General features: G+C 45.2%; 1 protein-coding gene across 4 annotated transcripts in view; it reads right to left on the bottom strand.

The window, feature by feature from the left end:
• The window catches only part of LOC138447752 (intercellular adhesion molecule 5-like), a 353,302-nt gene extending 334,538 nt beyond the window's left edge, over positions 1-18,764 (bottom strand). The window contains exon 1 of one of the 4 annotated variants that reach the window (XM_069604069.1): positions 18,052-18,764. In XM_069604069.1, coding sequence (XP_069460170.1) covers positions 18,052-18,121 — 70 coding nt within the window. In that variant the 5' untranslated portion in view covers positions 18,122-18,764. The remainder of the gene's footprint in view (positions 1-18,051) is intronic. The other 3 variants (XM_069604070.1, XM_069604067.1, XM_069604068.1) reach the window with 3 other exon arrangements.
• Between the last annotated feature and the right edge of the window lie 1,105 nt (positions 18,765-19,869).

Below are 19,869 nucleotides of genomic sequence, written 5' to 3'. Positions count from 1 at the left end.
CACAGGCTGCTGGGTATTAGAGGATGCAACTGTGTGCAACAGAGGGGAGGACATTTTGGAAAAAAGAGATGCAATGAAAGATTTGGAAACCAGGATCCTGACAGCATGGTGGGAGACATGTACGGACAAAGAGGCAAGAAATAATATGTATTTCAGAAGGACAGGTAACTGCGGTGTGCACCTTAGACGGGGCAGTGAACAAAATGCCAGTGGAAGGTGTAGTGTCAGGCGAATACATGTCAGAGATTGTCACATCACAACAGAACTCTTTCAGGGCATGTGCACCAGAGAAGGACATTGACAGGCCCACATGTAAAGAAGGTGGTCACTGTCAGCGTGACTTAATAATGTTTGGGGGGGAAGAGCAGAGTATGGTGAATTACAATCAGTGCAATCAGTGGTGTTGGCCCTGGGAAGAAAGAGGATAACGGCATTGGAGCAAGCGTGGCCCATGACACCTGACAATGACCCAGAGCCAAAGCTAATGGCATCCATAGAAGATAAGGAGTGGCATTTGGTAGAGGGCCCAGGGATTGGAGTGGTGAAGATTATCCTACAGAAGAGCAAGAAGGAGTGTCAAAGGAACTGTGAGCACCTCCTGGCCGATCCGAAAAGGGAGGATGAACAATTGATGCAACATATCAATGCATAAAAAGGGCAAGACAATGCATTTCAGTGCCCGACAGAGATGACCTGGTGACCCACGGCAAATGAAGGCTGGCAGGAGCACATGGGAATTTGTGTGGCTCGTTGGAAGAAAAAACTGAAAGAGGAGTGAAAGAATGAACAGTTCAAGCAGATGGATGTGGAAGGCACACAGTGGGAAGACTGGCTGGTGTTTGTTCTCCATAGACTACTGTGTGAGCAGTCAGTGACCAGGTGTTCACCACGCAAGATGCTACTTCGGAACAATATGACAAGCACTGACATGTTGCTGCTCACACTGACTGCGTGTTCACCTAGGGACTGGGACGTACTAGAGGGGTACTATATACTGGAAAGTAAGGGAGACATTGGGCCTCATTAGGAGTGTTGCGGTAAGGCATCAACGGTGCCGGTAGTGCTACCAGCGCCGTTGTTACCTCGCCGCAACATTCTGAGTTTGCTCGCGGGTGCCGCTCTGGACGCCTGGTCAGACCAGGTGTGCAGAGAGGCACCTGCAAGCAGACCAGAATGGTAGCAGCGGTACCGTTGTTAACGGTACCGCTGCTACCATCCTCCCCATTCCCATTGAGCCCTATGGGGGCTCAAATGGGGACGTGCCGGGTCCGGGTCCTGCGAATGGGAATTACTGGGCCCTCCAAGGTCGGAATGGCCCGGTAAGTCCCATTTTGTGGGACCCGAGTTTGGGGGTATTAAGGGCATGGCTACCTCCAAACTCGTAATGAGGCCCTTTGACTTTGATTCGGACAGTGCAAACATGACAGACACCCGAAAGGGGCGGTGCTGAATGGGAGAGTGACAGGGATGCTCAGAGCTAGAAAGGGCGGGACATGTAGTTATGACTGTTTTTGGTGTTTTAGATGCACCATAGATTATGGCTGATGCTAATAGGTGGGGGTGATTATGCAATACAGTACATTGAAATAATGTCTTTAGAAGAGTAATGAAATAAATAAGTTGTCTTAGTATGATAATGTTGTTCATTTTTTTGCCTCCTTAGTGAGTAAGAATAGTTTTATTGCAGTGTGCTTTATGTAGAAGTAGTGCAAGGATTTGGTCAGTGATTCATAGATAAAATGACAAGCGAGGACAAAAAGTGGGCACATGTTACATGTTACATTTCTGATTCTGCACTCTCTCTTGGTTTCTTTGAGATTTGTCTGATACATAAGGACTGTCCTAAAGACTTGCCTGAGAACTGGCCTAACATCTGAACATCTGTGCCAAGTGATGTCTCTGAGCACAGCAGCTGATTTTGGAATGCAGTAGGCTTTGGGGATGGGCATGAGAACAGTCCTCCCTCTTGAGAAGTACACAGTTCTGACGCTGCTGGCTCAAGTCCCAAGGCTGCATCAGGCTGCTATGCAAAGACAATATGCTGATACAAAATGTGCTTTCTTTCTCCCTGTTCGGGAAAAATGTTATGATACATGGTGTTAATTAGAGGAGAATAATATTACATAAGGATGAGCCAGGCCTGGGAGGGGTAGAGCCGAATGCAGCCCTCCCAAGCACTGGTGTGCGTGTTAGCATAACAGCGCTTTTACACCCCACTTCTGGCTTTGTGTATTATGTGTGTCTGAGTGCCGAGTTCCTGAAATGCCTGAGACGGTGTGAGGGACACTGGTATCGTGGAGAGCAGGACAAACTTGTGACATCTATGTAAAAAGAAATGAGCCCTGGGAAACCAAAAAGGTGGGTGGGGTCTGCTTGCCTTAAATCTTTTCCCTTTATAGTGGGCATGGGGGGCAGAACTGTGTAGATCCTTAGCCTATTTAACTAAAAAGATGAACAGACTTCATTCCACATTTGGTGGAACACTACAGGGTGCTTTTTGTTAATATTTGAAATTAACAACGTTAACTTCACAATGGGCGCTGAAAAACTATAGCCTATCATTTAATTGGGTAATTCTTTTTGTCCTGTTGACCCCGACTTCATTAAGGAAGGGGGTGTCTTAAATCATTCCGATCTTTTTGTCCAACTTTCCCCTAATAGAGGTCTTTAAGTGGAGGGGGGGTCTGAAATCTATCATTCCCCAAATCATTCCAATTCTTCTGTCTGACTTCCGCAACAGAGACCAAAGTAAGGGGGTCTGAAAAACAACCGCTAAATCACCCTGTGTTTATTTTAAACCAAACACAAACGTGTGGGTGAACTCATAGTTGCCATATGTGTTTGTACCAGTCTTGAAACCCTACTGCTAGCCTTTTAAGCCTGCAGAAAAATCGAAATTGCACAGCACTACGTTTATAATTGTTTTGATTATTGTTCAGTTTAACTATTTCTTGAAGGGATATGTGTAGAAAGCAAAGAATGGTGATTTGTTTTTTTTTTTACTAATTTGTGTAATTGATTTAATGGTGAGCCACAAAGAACGTGTGATTTCTCTTACTTTTAATTGAAATAAAAACAAATATATTTCCTGTGCACTGGCCTGGTTCTTGGCTGATTGGTAGCTCAGGGGTGGAGTTCCAAGGGGCATGATGTGGGACTGATGTAGGGCTAAATTAAAGAATCTGTTAAACAGTTTGTTGTGTCTCACCTTGAGTGGGGCGGGAAGGAACTCCCCGTGTTGCGGTTGGCTTCTCGATAAACCGTTAAATAATATAAGACCATGGCACAAATTCAGGGCCCATAGCTCTATTCAATGGGATGTCCCTTCTAACTGCGCACTGACACCTCAAAGACACTCCAACTGTAGTGTCACTCAGTTGTAAATGGGATTATGGTAAAATGCAGATGGACATGCACCATGAACTCACAATGATAAAGCCACCATTTGAAGTGTGATTCTACCCGCAACACCGACGTTTCACCCATGACATTTTTTACGTGAAATGCATGATTTCAGCGCATTATTTTAAAAAGCGATAATGGGAAGCACTGGCCAAATTCTTACTTTATTAGTTCAGGTGTGCTTTCTTTGGTTCAATACAGGGAAAAACATTCACACCACTGCATTTCAAACTGTAGTGCTATTGTTGGAGCTGCGAAAGGCAAACCATGAAGATGGCTAGTTGGGTCTTGCTACCTTCTCTGACCACCCATTGGGAGAACCCAATTTACCATATTATGAAAAAGAAGGAAAAGACAGGACTTGTTCTGTAGTTTGGTGCTTTACTCCTGCCACGCTGTTTGCGCACCTGGTCACAATGGGTTGGGAGCTAATGGCGTGACACTCAGACAGGATGCAGTGTAGAAATGTGTATTACTGTGCACTCTTGACACTGGTACCTACCCCCCTCCACCCCATGACTACGGAGCAGTGGTGCAACACCATTGAGCTGACCGGGCTTCAGCCCCCTGAAACTTTGGGTTATGCTGACCCGACCTGGCTGCCCTGCAGAGCTGTGGCCGGACAGAACAGGACACAGATGTTAAAGGCGCCTGGGCTCAGGAGTCGAAGTGTACAAAAAGAAGCAATGGAACTATGTTCCCTGCTGGCCTGCACCCACTCCCCACACACCCCATCACCACGCCCCCTCCCATGCACAATACACACCCCCAAACACATGCACCTGCTGTTTAAGGGAATGTTCAGTGCACAGCACTGAAAGTGCAAGTTTCAACTTCTTTCTACAATTTTCTTTTTAAAATAAAAGTATAGGAACTGTAAAACTTAATTAAAAAAAGTAGAGGATCACCGCTCCCGCTCACTTTGACCACTGCCTGGGCTTCGCTGTTAACAAAGACCCAGCAATTACTAACGTAAAGCATTTCATTGTGAGCACCTTCATTCATCTACATGCATTTTTAGGCAATTTAAATCGTGATGGGGGGGTTAGTACTTGCATGCCAGGGGAGTGATTGGAAGGGTAGAGAGGTGATAGGAGCCAGTTCATTCTCACAGTAGTCCATAAGTGGGCGCGTTCAGACTTAAAGCAGAGAGTTAACTGCTTGTAACAATGAAGTAGCACTAGAATTGTCTCATTAGAATGCGTAAGGAAGTTAGTTTGCCCCTCCCACACCGTCTCTGAAGTTAGCGCCTGTCCCAACAGTTGAAGGGTTAGTCCCCGACCACTGAAATGTAGGTTCTGTCGCGGCCCTGCCTCAGAGTCCTTGTTGAAGGCACAGACCTGTCTTGCCTACGGCCGGCCTTGGAGCGAGCAATCAAATATCTGGGCTAGCTATGAGAAGAAAAAAAGGTATCTCTGCAAGGCTACCTTCAAACTGGCTACCGGGTCCGGCACCCACAAATGGGCAATTACCGGGCTATTCTGGCCCAGCCGGACCTGGTAATTGCCCTTTCACGGGTGCCGGGCCCGGTACATCCCCATTCCCATTGAGCACAGTAGGGCTCAATGGGAATGGGGAGGGTGGTAGCACCGGTACCGTTAGTAACGGTACCGGTGCTACCATCATGTTCTGCTCGCGGGTGTCCGTACGGCCACCAGGTCAGACCTGGTGGCTGCAAGGGTACCCGCGAGCAGAACTCCCAGTATGGCGGCACGGTAGCAATGGTGCCGGTAGCGTTACCGGCGCTGTTGTTGCCTTACCGCCATACTTGTAATGAGGACCCTTGTGGTGGTTTTTTTCAATGTTATTTTAAAAAGCATGCTGTGCTGTTTGTGTGGATACCACTGTATTACAACCCGTCTAAAAACAACGGGAGATCCACACACAAACCACGTTTTGCACCTTGGAGAATGAGAGCGATAAACGCCAGAATGGAAAAAAGATAAACTGGCTGGGACCGGACGTGCATTTTGTTAATGGGCAGCTACATACCCACGCTATTCACCCGCCCGCATGGGAACGATATGTCTTTGTTGACAACCTTTCTTCTACTGTTTTGGTATGCAACGATAAGACCCTCACAGCTCCCACCCAAGTTTGTCCGCCCACCCTTAAACTCTTTAAGTAGTCGCCTATGCATTTTTGAATGAGACTACATGAACGCCCCCACCCCCTCTTCCATTTTCATCTAAGTTCTCTCCCTGTCTACGACTGGCACGACGATAATAATATGGACTATAGTTTTTTTTATTTTATTTTTATTTGCCTGTTTATTTATTTGGATTAATAAAGCGCTCAGCGGCCCGTAGGCATCGTGGTTTTTCTATGGTTGTTTGTCGGACAATTTACAACCTTTGAACATCAATTTCACACATAATACAATTTACAATTAAATCCATTTATCTCATTTCCATCACCCTTTTAAAACAATTTAAAAAAAATATCACATTTACACTTTCCCATGAACCAGTTCTTAAAATTCTTCCTTTTTACTCATTAAAACCTTTAAAAACAACAAAAAAATGTATCACAACCGATGTTAATGAAACCGAATGACCATTAAAAATCACTTCCCAGATTTTCACTTCAATCAAAACTCTATAGTCCATAAAATATTTATAAAAGAATGGCCTCCTTTGCGTTAATGGGTTAGGACAAATCACTACCCCGGGAGGATAGCTCAGCGGCAACGTGCTCGCCTTGGAAACAAGATGTCACAAAACAACACAGGTTTGATACCCAGGTATGCGCTTAGAAACCTCTTAAGCGCATTATAAATGTGCAACTAAGGCATAATCCTGTAACAGTGCCTCGTGTGAGCGCTTTAAAACATGCAAATAAATATAATAAAAATAAACTACAATGTGTTTAATGGTCTCTAGTTCATTCACAAAATCGACATGGCCTCCGCTCAGTTGCCCAATTGAATACGTTCCTGAGACTTCTCTAGTCAACCATACATCAAAACGTAATCTTAAAAACAGATTCTCATATCTAGGGTCGGGGAATCTTACACACATTGGGTGTTGATTAAACGGTTTTATTGCGAACATTCCAATAGCAAATCATGCATAAGTATTACATTCTTCCCAGGTCTTTATCCAATCATGGTAGAACATTCCAGTAGCAAATCATGTATAAGTATTACATTTTCCCAGGTCTTCATCCAATCATGGTAGAACATTCCAGTAGCAAATCATGTATAAGTATTACATTCTTCCCAGGTCTTTATCCAATCATGGTAGAACATTCCAGTAGCAAATCATGTATAAGTATTACATTCTTCCCAGGTCTTTATCCAATCATGGTAGAACATTCCAGTAGCAAATCATGTATAAGTATTACATTCTTCCCAGGTCTTTATCCAATCATGGTAGAACATTCCAGTAGCAAATCATGTATAAGTATTACATTCTTCCCAGGTCTTCATCCAATCATGGTAGAACATTCCAGTAGCAAATCATGTATAAGTATTACATTCTTCCCAGGTCTTCATCCAATCATGGTAGAACATTCCAGTAGCAAATCATGTATAAGTATTACATTCTTCCCAGGTCTTTATCCAATCATGGTAGAACATTCCAGTAGCAAATCATGTATAAGTATTACATTCTTCCCAGGTCTTTATCCAATCATGGTAGAACATTCCAGTAGCAAATCATGTATAAGTATTACATTTTTGCCAGGATTCTTCGCAGGTCTTCATCCAATCATGGTACAATATTTTTTCCGCCCGATCTGGGTCATGTATGAAAAGATCAACCCGTTTGATCTGTGTATTTTAAGGATGGTATGTGGTATATACAAAGCTTAATTGCTACATGTATATTAAATAAAATACATAAATAAAAGATCAAGGACAATATCTGCCTTTTGCATCGTCTCCAGACACTCCTTTTTCCAAGATTCTAATGAGTTATCCGCCTGTGTAGTTAAAACATTTCCTATATAGTGCCAGTGTACGCCGTTCCACCGTCCCTCTCAACGATGGATTATTGTATAGGATGGCGCTTGATGCCAGGGACCTCCAGCTTCAAAGCGCTGTGGCAACAGTTATTTGGGTCCAGTTTTCATGATACTCGAGTTCTGCCTGTGGGGTGATGAGCTGCTAAACCTGCGGTTGTCATGGGATTTGCACATGCGCGGGCTTGCCCGATAAAAGGGGCAGGTACGTAACTGTGAACTCTCCTCTCGGATTTACCCCGCAGAAAGGGGGCGACAGCTATCCCGAAAGGGTACTGCAGTTTTTTTAATCTGGCTTGATTCGTGGGTAAATACGTATATGGCCAGGAAAATAAGTGTGTTGCCATCGTAGGGCGATGTTTTGTGTGTACCCACTCTTGGAGCATTCTGATAGGGGGGTGTTGGGCGTGTTTTCCACTTATAAGAAGTTGCAGGCGCCTTTGTGTGAGATGGGGTACCGTGGAGGTAAGCATGCCTGCCGTAAGTCTATGGTTGTCATGCTTTTTGAAGAGGGGCGACCCCATTGCCACAGCCATGCTCTCCTCGCTCCCAAAGCCTGTGGCTGTCCAAATCAGTCTGCATACACTTTAATGGTACACACACTTTAATGTGGGGGCAAGGGAGGGTGGTTGTGAAAAATGAAATGAGCAGCAAGCCCAGTGTGCTTTATGCACTTTACAGCCTTTTATAACAGACATATTTCCCAAACCTAAAGGTCTGTGGTCATTCTTATGTTCCTAAAATGCTCTCTGACTTTTAGCCAGACAGGCTGGATACCTGATTGGTGCTATTTGTTCCTGTCCCCTTTCTCAGAGGTTTATTTCAGAACACGGCACGAGAGCACCAGGCAGCCTACATTGGAATGATAGCCTTCTATAAGAAAATACTGTATGTGGTTATTTTGAGGTTTTGATGATGGCACCGGTCATATCGTGACTACAGCACATGCTAAACATATGGACTACACACTTGAACCCCAAACCTGGATGAAACCAGTCTGTGATTGTTGAACACCCACTGGACCTGGCTGGGAGCGACTTCCAAAGTATATTAAACTGTTCTGAGATGGATTCTTAGAAAAAGAGTCAAATAGTCCCAGAGCGCAAAGTGCAGTTGGCTTAGCAGCCAGGGCTGGGTGCATGTGCCAGACATGGCTGGCATCAGGGAACTTGGCAGCGATGCTGTAGCGGCATTGTTTTTAATATTGCGATGTCTTTTTAGATGTTGCTTGTGCTTGGCACCTGGATCCCTCAATGAAATGCCTGGAGGGGAAATTCTTAGATAAGGAATTCCGTGGGGGCCCAGGGGGGTGTACGGGGGACCTGCGGTGTGCGGGTTATCTGGGGAATGTGTCTTGTCCTTTGTATAACCGAGGAAAAGCAGAGAGCAAGGAGGCAGCGGCATTCCTGAACAATTTCTCAAGAAAAGGGCCTCAGCTTCCCAGTGTGGGGGGTGGTGGGGGTTCGAGTTTTGCTGGGAAGATAGCCCAGTCCATTAGGTTGAACGTTCCGGACTAATATCGAATCCTGGCAGAGGCAGGTCCATAACGTGAGTACCCTTGAATTGGGTAATAACAACATCCATTATTCAAGTGCTTAGGAGCGGTTGGAATCCAGCGTAAAGCGCTATATAAACATGCGTTCCCAGACATGTATTCAGCTATCCACCAGAAGTTGTTTCAGTCCCTGCACACATGAGGCGGTTGCCTGGAATCGGCGAAACATCAATGTGGTCCTCGAAGGGCCGGGAAAAGCTCATTTTAAGTGTCTCCACGCAAGGAACAAAACTCAAAGGACAGCCAGCCACACGCCCCCATTCTCAGTGCAGCACATCAAGAACTAAGGGACTCGGAACAGCGACCTACACGATTAATAACTTGCAACAATTTATGAGAGTGTCATCGTGTCTGTCTACAGAACCCGTGCGGAGTGTGGGTACTTTTTGAAAGTCTTTTATAAATAGCCATAGCGGTGACGCTCTGTAGCTTAAATTCCATACGTATGAAATCTATGGGCGCAGATCTAGCCAATCTTAATAACCACGTCAATCCTTTCCCTTCCAACACTTCCAATCTTCCATTATACTTCCATGCCCAAATTCCAGTGCCGTAAAGGATACTTGGTAGTATTTATGCTCTATACAGAGTTAGTATAGTCTGGGTAGGGTATCCTCCCTGTTTACCTACAAATGTATGTAGCGCCCCAATGTGTGATTTACTAGTGAGTTGCTCTTACTGTGTGTTTGTGTAAACTCTCTTTCTGCCTGCTTTCATTTCGGAGGTCCACTCCTGGGGACATCGGCTTGTAAACCCTGTGCCACGACCAGCCAGAGACTAATTCTAAGCCTGTCACGATATCCCGACCTGACCTTATGGGCACATCACTCTGCAACACACACACACCACCGCAGGTTTCTTAACAGGTTTCCAGTGCTGACCCACAGCAGATCTCGCTCTTCTACTACACCCAACTCCCTCACCCCTGCTTCTCTTGCAGGTCCCAGAGTTCCAGGAGGGTGAGCAAATGACTAATATGGCTCTCAAGGCTTTAAGTAAGACAGGGCTAGGTCGATGTGGCAAAGTCCAAAACGTTATTTCAAGCAACAGCTCTGTGAGCTCTGCAACCTGATGTTCCAGTGCTAAAAGTCAATGAAAAGAATGAGTGACAATTCTGCTCTTCCACCAGTAGATGGCGCTGTCATCCACGTTTAGAATCGCACCTTCAGTTTCAGACATTTGACGTCAGACCTGTTTGTAATGCTCTGAAGGGGAATGTAATACAGACAAGACATTGTATGATTTTTGCAACATACTATTATATTGAAGTCTTGTCAGAATGTTATTTAATAAATCTTAGCAGTGCATAAGAATCGTGAAATACCTTCAAGAGAACTATGGGATTACAACCTATATCAGACCATTTGGATTCGATTTCGTTTTTATATCTGGCTATTTCTATTTTTGGCCACTTTTTGACTGGTGATAATTTATGTTATATGGAATGCCCACCTTTTTTAAAAATAGATTGTATTCTCTTTTGATTCCAGGTATTTTTTCTATTTTCTTTTTAATTAAAGTGTGTTCTAGTTAAATGTAACTTTTCACATTATATATTAACAACATTGAACAATAAAACAGTTGCAATGCATATGTACACAGTTATTAATTGATTAATATCCAAAATCTTACAAATACATAATAAATCATGAAGGATTTCACGAGAAAAGGTCCATGTAACTTGTATGTGCTGTTTTTTGGTAGCGCTTTGAGGCCTGTGGGTATAAGGCGCTCTATAAAAATTTAAAATAAATAAATAAACTTGCTCGTTTTTCACAATTAAGTGACAAACACGTCTGCCATCACTTAAGATCAGATCTTAAAATTCTGTTGTCAGGGAATTTAAAATAGTGCTTAAGAGTATCCAGAACTTTGATCGATTAATTCCAGGCATGAAAACTCGACTGCGTCTGTCGGGCCACACCTTTAGCTGTGTGGGCACACGTGACGCCTTCTAAAAGGATCTTTATTTATTTATTTATTTATTTATACATTTGTATAGCGCTCAGTCAGCCCTTGGGCATCGCGGCGCTGTTACTTGTGCACAACTTGGTTACAATCTTTAGCTATTTATGAGGCTTATGTCGCAGCAGGCGCTTTTAGCCTCCCCGCCCCCATATATTGTATTGCGGCTGGTTAGGGCTCCCTCTCGAATTTTTAAAGCACACGTAGCGCTGTAGAAAACCCAAAAATATAAGCTCATCGGAGCCCAGGGTACCCCATATACAACCACTTCTCGTTAAATCAAAAGAAGCTCTGGAATGTATCATTGGATTTAAGGGGTGTTTGGGGTGTGGTGGTGGGGGTGCGGGGGTTGGTCTCGAAAAAATAAATGCTAGATAACATGTTGAAAAACATGAACACATTTAAGAAATTCATTGGGCCTCAATACGAGTATGGCGGTAAGTGGTATAATTGGAGGTAACTGAATTTCCTCCAATTTTACCACTATTCCAAATTATAAGTTTTGACTTTGAGTGGAAGATTTACCGCCAGCAAAACCCTGGAGGTAAATATTGCCACTCAACACCAAGAAATCGGCAGAATTGGTGGAATTACTGCAACGGTAATTCTACTGTGGTAATTCGGCAAAAAAAGCCCCATTGGGACCAATGGACCCAAAATAAATGGGGATTTGCAGCGCTACCACCACTTGTAATCCTGTGGTAAATCCACAGGACCAAGTGGTGGTAACTGTAAATCCGTTTGGTGGTATTTCAGAGGATTTACCTGTGAAATACCTCCAAACTGGTAATGAAGCCCAATGTGTTGGGGGCGTGTTGCAGAGAGTTGTGTCTAACCTGGAAGCCCAAAGTTTATATCAGGCAACGGGTCTACTCCGCATTTCATCCCTCCTGGGTTAATAACATAAGTAGCCATTATTTTGCTAATACTATCTATGAGTGCTTAAATTCCAAGAGATAATTGACCTGCGGCGTGCTAAACAGAGATGGTCAGGAATACTGCTGAACGTCTCCACAGATATCAGAATGGTGTGAGATCACTACCTCTCAATATCACAGAGGCATGAACAGCCTCGTCCTTTTTGATACCACAAAGGAGAGGTTTGAGGCTGAAGCTCCACCTGTCTGCTGTGTGTCTCGGTATTCTTTTCGGACTGTTTCCTAAGTAAAACATAAGCGGGGTATTTGCATAGCGCACGGTTATCCCCAGAGGGTCATCTTGGCGCTATTGGCGATGTTTATTGTTATCCGTACTCATTTTATCGACCTTGGAAAGATGAAAGGCTGAGGGGAACATGCATGGATTCGAACCTGTGAACATGTGATCAAAAACAGGCCCCCGGTAGGGGATGCATTAGTCCATTGAGCCACAGACCTGGATGACAGCCAATCCTTCTCATCTCTTATCTGCCCATAGTAATCCCCCCAGTAAACAGTGAAGCAATGGGTGCAGTCATATCACACCGTGTATTAGTCATTAGTCATAAGTGCTCGGAAATCCCGGCCGCCCTTTCCGATTGCGCTCCCCGCATACAAGCATACAAGCGATCACAGGAAACACTGACGATGCAAAAAACGATAGCGCCATTAGGGTTAGAAATTCCACTGGCAGTATACTAGCTCAGTGGGTTTAGTGCTTGCACCAGAGATGTCTCCGTAACTCCAAGACCACAGTCCGAATTTTTACAGGGGCCAACAAGGCCGCCCGTCGTCGAGAGGTTGATATAATGATTATGAATTGGATGTTAAAGGACAACTATTTATGAAAAGAGCCGGAAGGCCTTTCGCTCTGCGTTGTGCGCTTGAGATGGCCATCAGTATTGTGATACTTGGAAATGCCTTGTAGAGTACAAGGAATCTCTGTTAATTGGTTAGCGGTATGTAGAGCGCTTCGTGGCGCTCAATGGAGCAGGCAAAAGTCAATCGTTCGCTTACCTCCTGTGGATATAGTACACATACTCAAAATGCTCACAAAATGTGAGGTGCTTACCTGCTACAGGTAATACTATTTACAACAAACAGCATATTAAAAAGCCAAGGCCTCGCCTGATATTATTACCAGTAACTCTTGGCTCTTGCACCCTTGAGAGCTGTCAGTCCTGGGTTGGTGGTAATGGTAATGTTTATTTATAAAGCGCCTATACACATGCAAGTGTTTCAAAGCGCTCTGATGAAGCTATGCATACAATAGCACAGCCCTATAAACCAATAGCAATTTCTCATATAGAACAAAACGCAGGCTGTGCAACTAGTTTACATACCCAACCTGCATTAATAGATGTCTTTGTAATAACACTGGCAGGCATTTTGACCAGAAACTTTGATGTTACTGAGTGTTGATAAAGCTGGCTCAACAAGATAGAGATGCCAGGAGGATGTTTTTTGGGCATGGAGGGGCAGGAAGTGGGTGTGAATAGCCATAGAGGTTACCATAGTCACGTGCAGTCAAATGATGGGTAAATAACCAACAACACCTACAAGCTTTGAGTTCTGCCTCATATTCCATCTCCCTACTAACTGTACACCAATGCAATACTTTTGGCTTACAGGAGGCGCTAGTAAAAACTAAGAGTGTTCATAAAGTGACTGCTGTGATTAGTGAAACAAAAGATCCATAGAAGGCAGGCCTGTACTTCCTAGCTAGAACAACGGTACAGTAAAAGGCGTGTCCAAAGGTGGAGTCCTCAGACCTGCTATGAGAAACTGCACTTGCAGCAGGCAAAATAGGCGGACTCCTTCCTACAAGCTGCGAGTAGTGTGTAGCAAGTAGCAAAACAATTAAAAAGATGAGCCTTTACTCACCTGCTGTGAGTAAATCAACACATTTTAGAATATTACAAATGCCAGCCTTTACTTACCTAGGTTAGTAATCATACTTGTTACACACTATTAAAAAAGGTAAACACGTATTCATGAGCTGTGTGTGATTACACTAGTAACGCAAGATTAAAAGGGGCGAGCCCTTATCTATGAGCTGCAATTATACTAGTAACATGATATTGAACAGATGAGCTCTTGTTTATGAGCTGTGAGTAATTACACTAATAATACAAGATTAAAAAGGGTGAGCCTTTATTTATGAGCTCTGAATAATTGCACCCGTAATGCACGATTAAAAAGGGTGAGCCTTTATTTATGAACTGTGAGTAATTATACTAGTAATACAATATTAGAAAAGTGAGCTGTTATTTATGAGCTGTGAGTAATTACACTATTAATACAATTTGTACTGTCTCTTTTTCTTTCTTTTTACATGCTATTTGAGCTTTTAGATTGATGTTATATTTGTAAATGGCTTATTCTTTATCATATTGCTATATTGCTACTATTTTGTTTGTTTGAAGCTTATTTTATATATGTGTTTAGTTATCAATATGTGTAAAGTTTATTAAATAGACTGTATCACATTAATTAAATAAATAAATAAATAAATAAACTAGTAATACAATATTAGAAAAGTGAGCTGTTATTTATGAGCTGTGAGTAATTACACTAGTAATACAATATTAGAAAAGTGAGCTGTTATTTATGAGCTGTGAGTAATTATACTGGTAATACAATATTAGAAAAGTGAGCTGTTATTTATGAGCTGTGAGTAATTATACTGGTAATACAATATTAGAAAAGTGAGCTGTTATTTATGAGCTGTGAGTAATTACACTGGTAATACAATATTAGAAGGGTGAGCTGTTATTTATGAGCTGTGAGTAATTACACTGGTAATACAATATTAGAAAGTGAGCTGTTATTTATGAGCTGTGAGTAATTACACTAGTAATACAATATTAGAAAGTGAGCTGTTATTTATGAGCTGTGAGTAATTGCACTAGTAATACAATATTAGAAAGATGAGCTGAGCTCTGAGTAATTACACTAGTATTCCAGCATTGAAACGATGAACCGTCACCTAAGTAATTATACTAACACTGTAGCATTCACAAGTGTGCCTTTACTGCTGTGATAACACGTCTTCCTTACTTGCTTTAATCACACTAGTGATACGGCATTAAGATATGAGCCTTACCCGCTGTGAGCAAGTACACTGGCAATATGGCATTAGAGGGTCATAGTCAGGTAAGTGAGTGCTCCTCTTGGCAATGCCCTGCTCCAGGGACAACTATTCATAAGCAGGGGCGTGGCCACTCTGTACACTCCCTTTGCATTTATTACACACAGCAGGTAAGTGGGCCATCCTTTTGTGAGTATTGCCACTCATGGTCTATCCGTGGGAGGTACCTCTTTTAATGCCATGTTTCAAGTACTCAGAGGAGTTCTTAAAATACCATCTTGCAATGTCCAGGGTTCATGTGTTGTCACTCACATCAAGTAAGGACCTGTTTTCTTCTTCTGTGCATCTGGTATAAGTACTAGTATAGAGAGGTGCAGTCGTGTACTAACTTACTGGGGGTGATAAGCTAGTGACAGGGCCCTCACGCTCATTACACACCCAACGCTACCCACCTATAGTTCTTCCGGGAGTCGTAGTGCGCATGTCCACCCAACACAGACTCTGGAAGACAGGCCTTTTAGAGGGGACCAACGGGCACCCACTCTAACACAAAGTATCCCTTTAACCCCTTGCTTGACTCCCTCCCTCTCCGCTTCCAACCTTGCTAGTCCGCTCCCGCTCCTGCTCTGCTTTCAATACAGGCACAGAAAGGCCTGGCTCCCTCGGGCAGGGCACAGTACACGTGCTATGCTGGTGAACTGCGCAGTACACAATTAGAGCAGAAGCCGCCATGTCCTAGATGATTAAAAGCAGAGAGACCTCGGCCATGTCTCACAAAGGGGAGGTCTCCAGCTGGCCCGCGCCAGGCTTCACAATCTCACGTATACAAGAGATCTCAAGCTATCGCACGTGAAGTGTGAGTACCTCACTGAGCCCAGAATCCTCACACTCTCCCATGTGAAGTGTATCTCACTGAGCCCAGAGACCTCACACTCTGCCACGTGAAGGGTGAGTACCTCACTGAGCCCAGAGACCTCACACTCTCCCATGTGAAGTGTAAGTATCTCACTGAGCCCTGAATCCTCACACTCTCCCATGTGAAGTGTCAGTATCTCACTGAGCCCAGAGACCTCACACTCTCCCATGTGAAGTGTATCTCACTGAGCCCAGAGACCTCACACTCTGCCACGTGAAGGGTGAGTACCTCACTGAGCCCAGAGACCTCACACTCTCCCATGTGAAGTGTAAGTATCTCACTGAGCCCTGAATCCTCACACTCTCCCATGTGAAGTGTCAGTATCTCACTGAGCCCAGAGACCTCACACTCTCCCATGTGAAGTGTATCTCACTGAGCCCAGAGACCTCACACTCTGCCACGTGAAGGGTGAGTACCTCACTGAGCCCAGAGACCTCACACTCTCCCATGTGAAGTGTAAGTATCTCACTGAGCCCTGAATCCTCACACTCTCCCATGTGAAGTGTCAGTATCTCACTGAGCCCAGAGACCTCACACTCTCCCATGTGAAGTGTATCTCACTGAGCCCAGAGACCTCACACTCTGCCACGTGAAGGGTGAGTACCTCACTGAGCCCAGATACCTCACACTCTCCCATGTGAAGTGTAAGTATCTCACTGAGCCCTGAATCCTCACACTCTCCCATGTGAAGTGTCAGTATCTCACTGAGCTCAGAATCCTCACACTCGCCCATGTGAAGTGTCAGTATCTCACTGAGCCTGGAGGCCTCACACTCACCCATGTGAAGTGTCAGTATCTCACTGAGCCCAGAATCCTCCCACTCTCCCATGTGAAGTGTCAGTATCTCACTGAGCCCAGAGACCTCCCACTCTCCCATGTGAAGTGTCAGTACCTCACTGAGCCCAGAGACCTCACACTCTCCCATGTGAAGTGTGAGTACCTCACTGAGCCCAGAGACCTCCCACTCTCCCATGTGAAGTGTCAGTATCCCACTCAGCCCAGAGACCTCACACTCTCCCATGTGAAGTGTGAGTATCTCACTGACCCCGCAGAACTCACACTCTCCCATGTGAAGTGTCAGTATCTCACTGAGCCCAGAAACATCACACTCTCCCATGTGAAGTGTCAGTATCTCACTGAGCCCAGCGACCTCACACTCGCCCATGTGAAGTGTGAGTGTCTCACTGAGCCCAGCGATATCACAATCTCCCATGTGAAGTGTCAGTATCTCACTGAGCCCAGAGACCTCCCACTCTCTCACGTGAAGTGTCAGTATCTCACTGAGCCCAGAGACCTCACACTCTCCCATGTGAAGTGTATCTCACTGAGCCCAGATAACTCATACTCTCCCCTGTGAAGTGTGAGTACCTCACTGAGCCCAGAGACCTCACACTCTCCCATGTGAAGTGTATCTCACTGAGCCCAGATAACTCATACTCTCCCATGTGAAGTGTGAGTACCTCACTGAGCCCAGAGACCTCACACTCTCCCATGTGAAGTGTATCTCACTGAGCCCAGAGAACTCATACTCTCCCACGTGAAGTGTGAGTATCTCACTGAGCCCAGAGACCTCACACTCTCCCATTTGAAGTGTGAGTATCTCACTGAGGCCAGAGACCTGACACTCTCCCATGTGAAGTGTATCTCACTGAGCCCAGAGGCCTCCCACTCTCCCACGTGAAGTGTGAGTATCTCACTGAGCCCAGAAAACTCTCCCATGTGAAGTGTCAGTATCTCACTGAGCCCAGAGACCTCACACTCTCCCATGTGAAGTGTCAGTATCTCACTGAACCCAGAGACCTCCCACTCTTCCATGTGAAGTGTCAGTATCTCACTGAGCCCAGAGACCTCACACTCTCCCATGTGAAGTGTGAGTACCTCACTGAGCCCAGAGACCTCATACTCTCCCATGTGAAGTGTATCTCACTGAGCCCAGAGAACTCATACTCTCCCACGTGAATTGTGAGTATCTCACTGAGCCCAGAGACCTCGGGTATTCCAGGGCCAGGTGCGAGTAGCTCACGAGGAGAGAGGAATCTCATGCCGTCCCATGTCACGTGTGGACACCTCACCCAGCCCACGGGGTCCAGCATCTCCCACTGCCCATCGCACGTCACCTGTGAGCGGCGGACTAAGCTCAGAGATCCTAAGCTGTGCCATGCCAGGCGCACCATCGTTGAGTGCGCGGCCCTTGCACCCCTGAACCCCCAAACAAAGACACGTGGACACAGCGCGGACTCACTTGCTGCTGCGGCGAGGTAGACTCCCAGACAGACGAGGAGGCAGCCCCGAGGTCCCGGAGCGCGGGTCATGGAGCGAAAGAAGCGGTGACAGGACCAGAAGAAACACGCAGGGGGGAGAAGCGGATTGGATACAGTTACAGAAGTCCCAACGAATGATCCAAAAATGCAGCGGGGAAAAAATCCCAATGATGTGGACAAAAGTTACAGAAGCCCCAACGAATGATGTAAAAATGCAGGGGAAAAAACCCAATGATGTGGACAAAAGTTACAGAAGTCCCAACGAATGATGTAAAAATGCAGGGGAAAAAACCCAATGATGTGGACAAAAGTTACAGAAGCCCCAACGAATGATGTAAAAATGCAGGGGAAAAAAACCCAATGATGTGGACTAAAGTTACAGAAGTCCCAACGAATGATGTAAAAATGCAGGGGAAAAAAACCCAATGATGTGGACAAAAGTTACAGAAGTCCGCAGGAGCCTCGGAGGTGCCGTGTCCGGAAGCGGGAGGAAAGGGCGCCTACAACTGCGACAATGTGCCCGCTCTTTATTCCATAAAGCTGTGTGGGCACATACACGTATGCTGCCAACGGGTGCAGTGGTTGCCGGCCCCCTCCTCGCCTCTGGGCTGCTGGTTCCATGTGCTCCTTGTGTGTGAGAGAAAGTCCCGCTCCGCCTGCCCGCCCCCCGCCCCCCACCGCACACAATGCACGTCCAACGGGGGATTTCTACAGCCCCTTCTCCAGATAGGATTTGGGACGCTGGGGTTTTCTCAAGGAGGGATGTTGTAAGGTTTGGAGGGAGGGAGGGTGTGGGCGGGGGGCCTTGGGCTATGTTGCCGAGCGAGTATAACGGTTCCTTATCACAATAGGCTGAATAGTTTTCCCGGCTGGAAAGAACGCTCCCTGCATTCCTACAAGGAATTAAAAACCACGGCGGCAAAGCCAGTCCTTTAGGCTGCCAGCTCACTGCCATCATACGACCAGGTACTCACAGAGTTTCCCAGGCCTTGCCATGGGACGTCTCGCTGAGGCAAAGGGCATGTTGCTGTAGTCAAAATATGTGAATTACTGGGCACTTGTTGGCAAACAAGGCACAAGTGGAGGGGGCACACGCGTGGCTGCATACTTGCTAACATGACCCCTTCCAATCTGTAGCTGCTTATCCAGTCCTGTTTTTTTCTTTGCATTGTGGGACTTGTAGTCCGATTTTTATAATGGGAAAAGTGGAAGTACAAGTCCCAGAATGTAAAGGCAAAAACCAGGCCTGGATAAGTACCAACAGATTGGAATGGATTATGTTGTCAAGTATGTGGCTGCAGTGCCCGAGGGGCGGTGTCCCATTTCAGTGTGTGAATGCGGGCATACGGAGAAGAGGATCCCAAGCAGGGTCTCATGCTGGCGCGCAGTTACTTGGTGTCATCACTGTTTGTTATCAACGCACCTGCACCTAAAAACGAAACCCATATGTCCCCAGTTAACCGCTCAATATTTACCTGCAGTCAAGGAAAGAAAAAATAAATGACAACGGTTCTGTGTCGGAATGCCATCTGTGATGGTGTGCACTCCTGAGTTTTTATGATTTGTGCTGTGCAAGATATGGTGGCTTTCTCTCTCAGAAACCTGCCAAACAGGTCTCATTTTCAAAATACTCCATGTTGAAAAATATAATGAACACGTGTGCTCTGCTCGGTCTGTCTACTGACACACCAGCACCTACCATGTCAATTGACAATATGGCAGCTACAGAATAACATGTGCGTTCCTAAAACAGCCTGCTGGACTCGAAATACCTTCCTAAAGCTGCCTCCAAAAGTGTT

Source organism: Ambystoma mexicanum, chromosome 3q (assembly GCF_040938575.1).
Source record: "Ambystoma mexicanum isolate Mex_15411 chromosome 3q, UKY_AmexF1_1, whole genome shotgun sequence".
Lineage (NCBI taxonomy): Eukaryota > Metazoa > Chordata > Amphibia > Caudata > Ambystomatidae > Ambystoma > Ambystoma mexicanum.
Note: the sequence above shows the minus strand (reverse complement) of the source record. Positions and strands in the feature narration are given on the sequence as shown.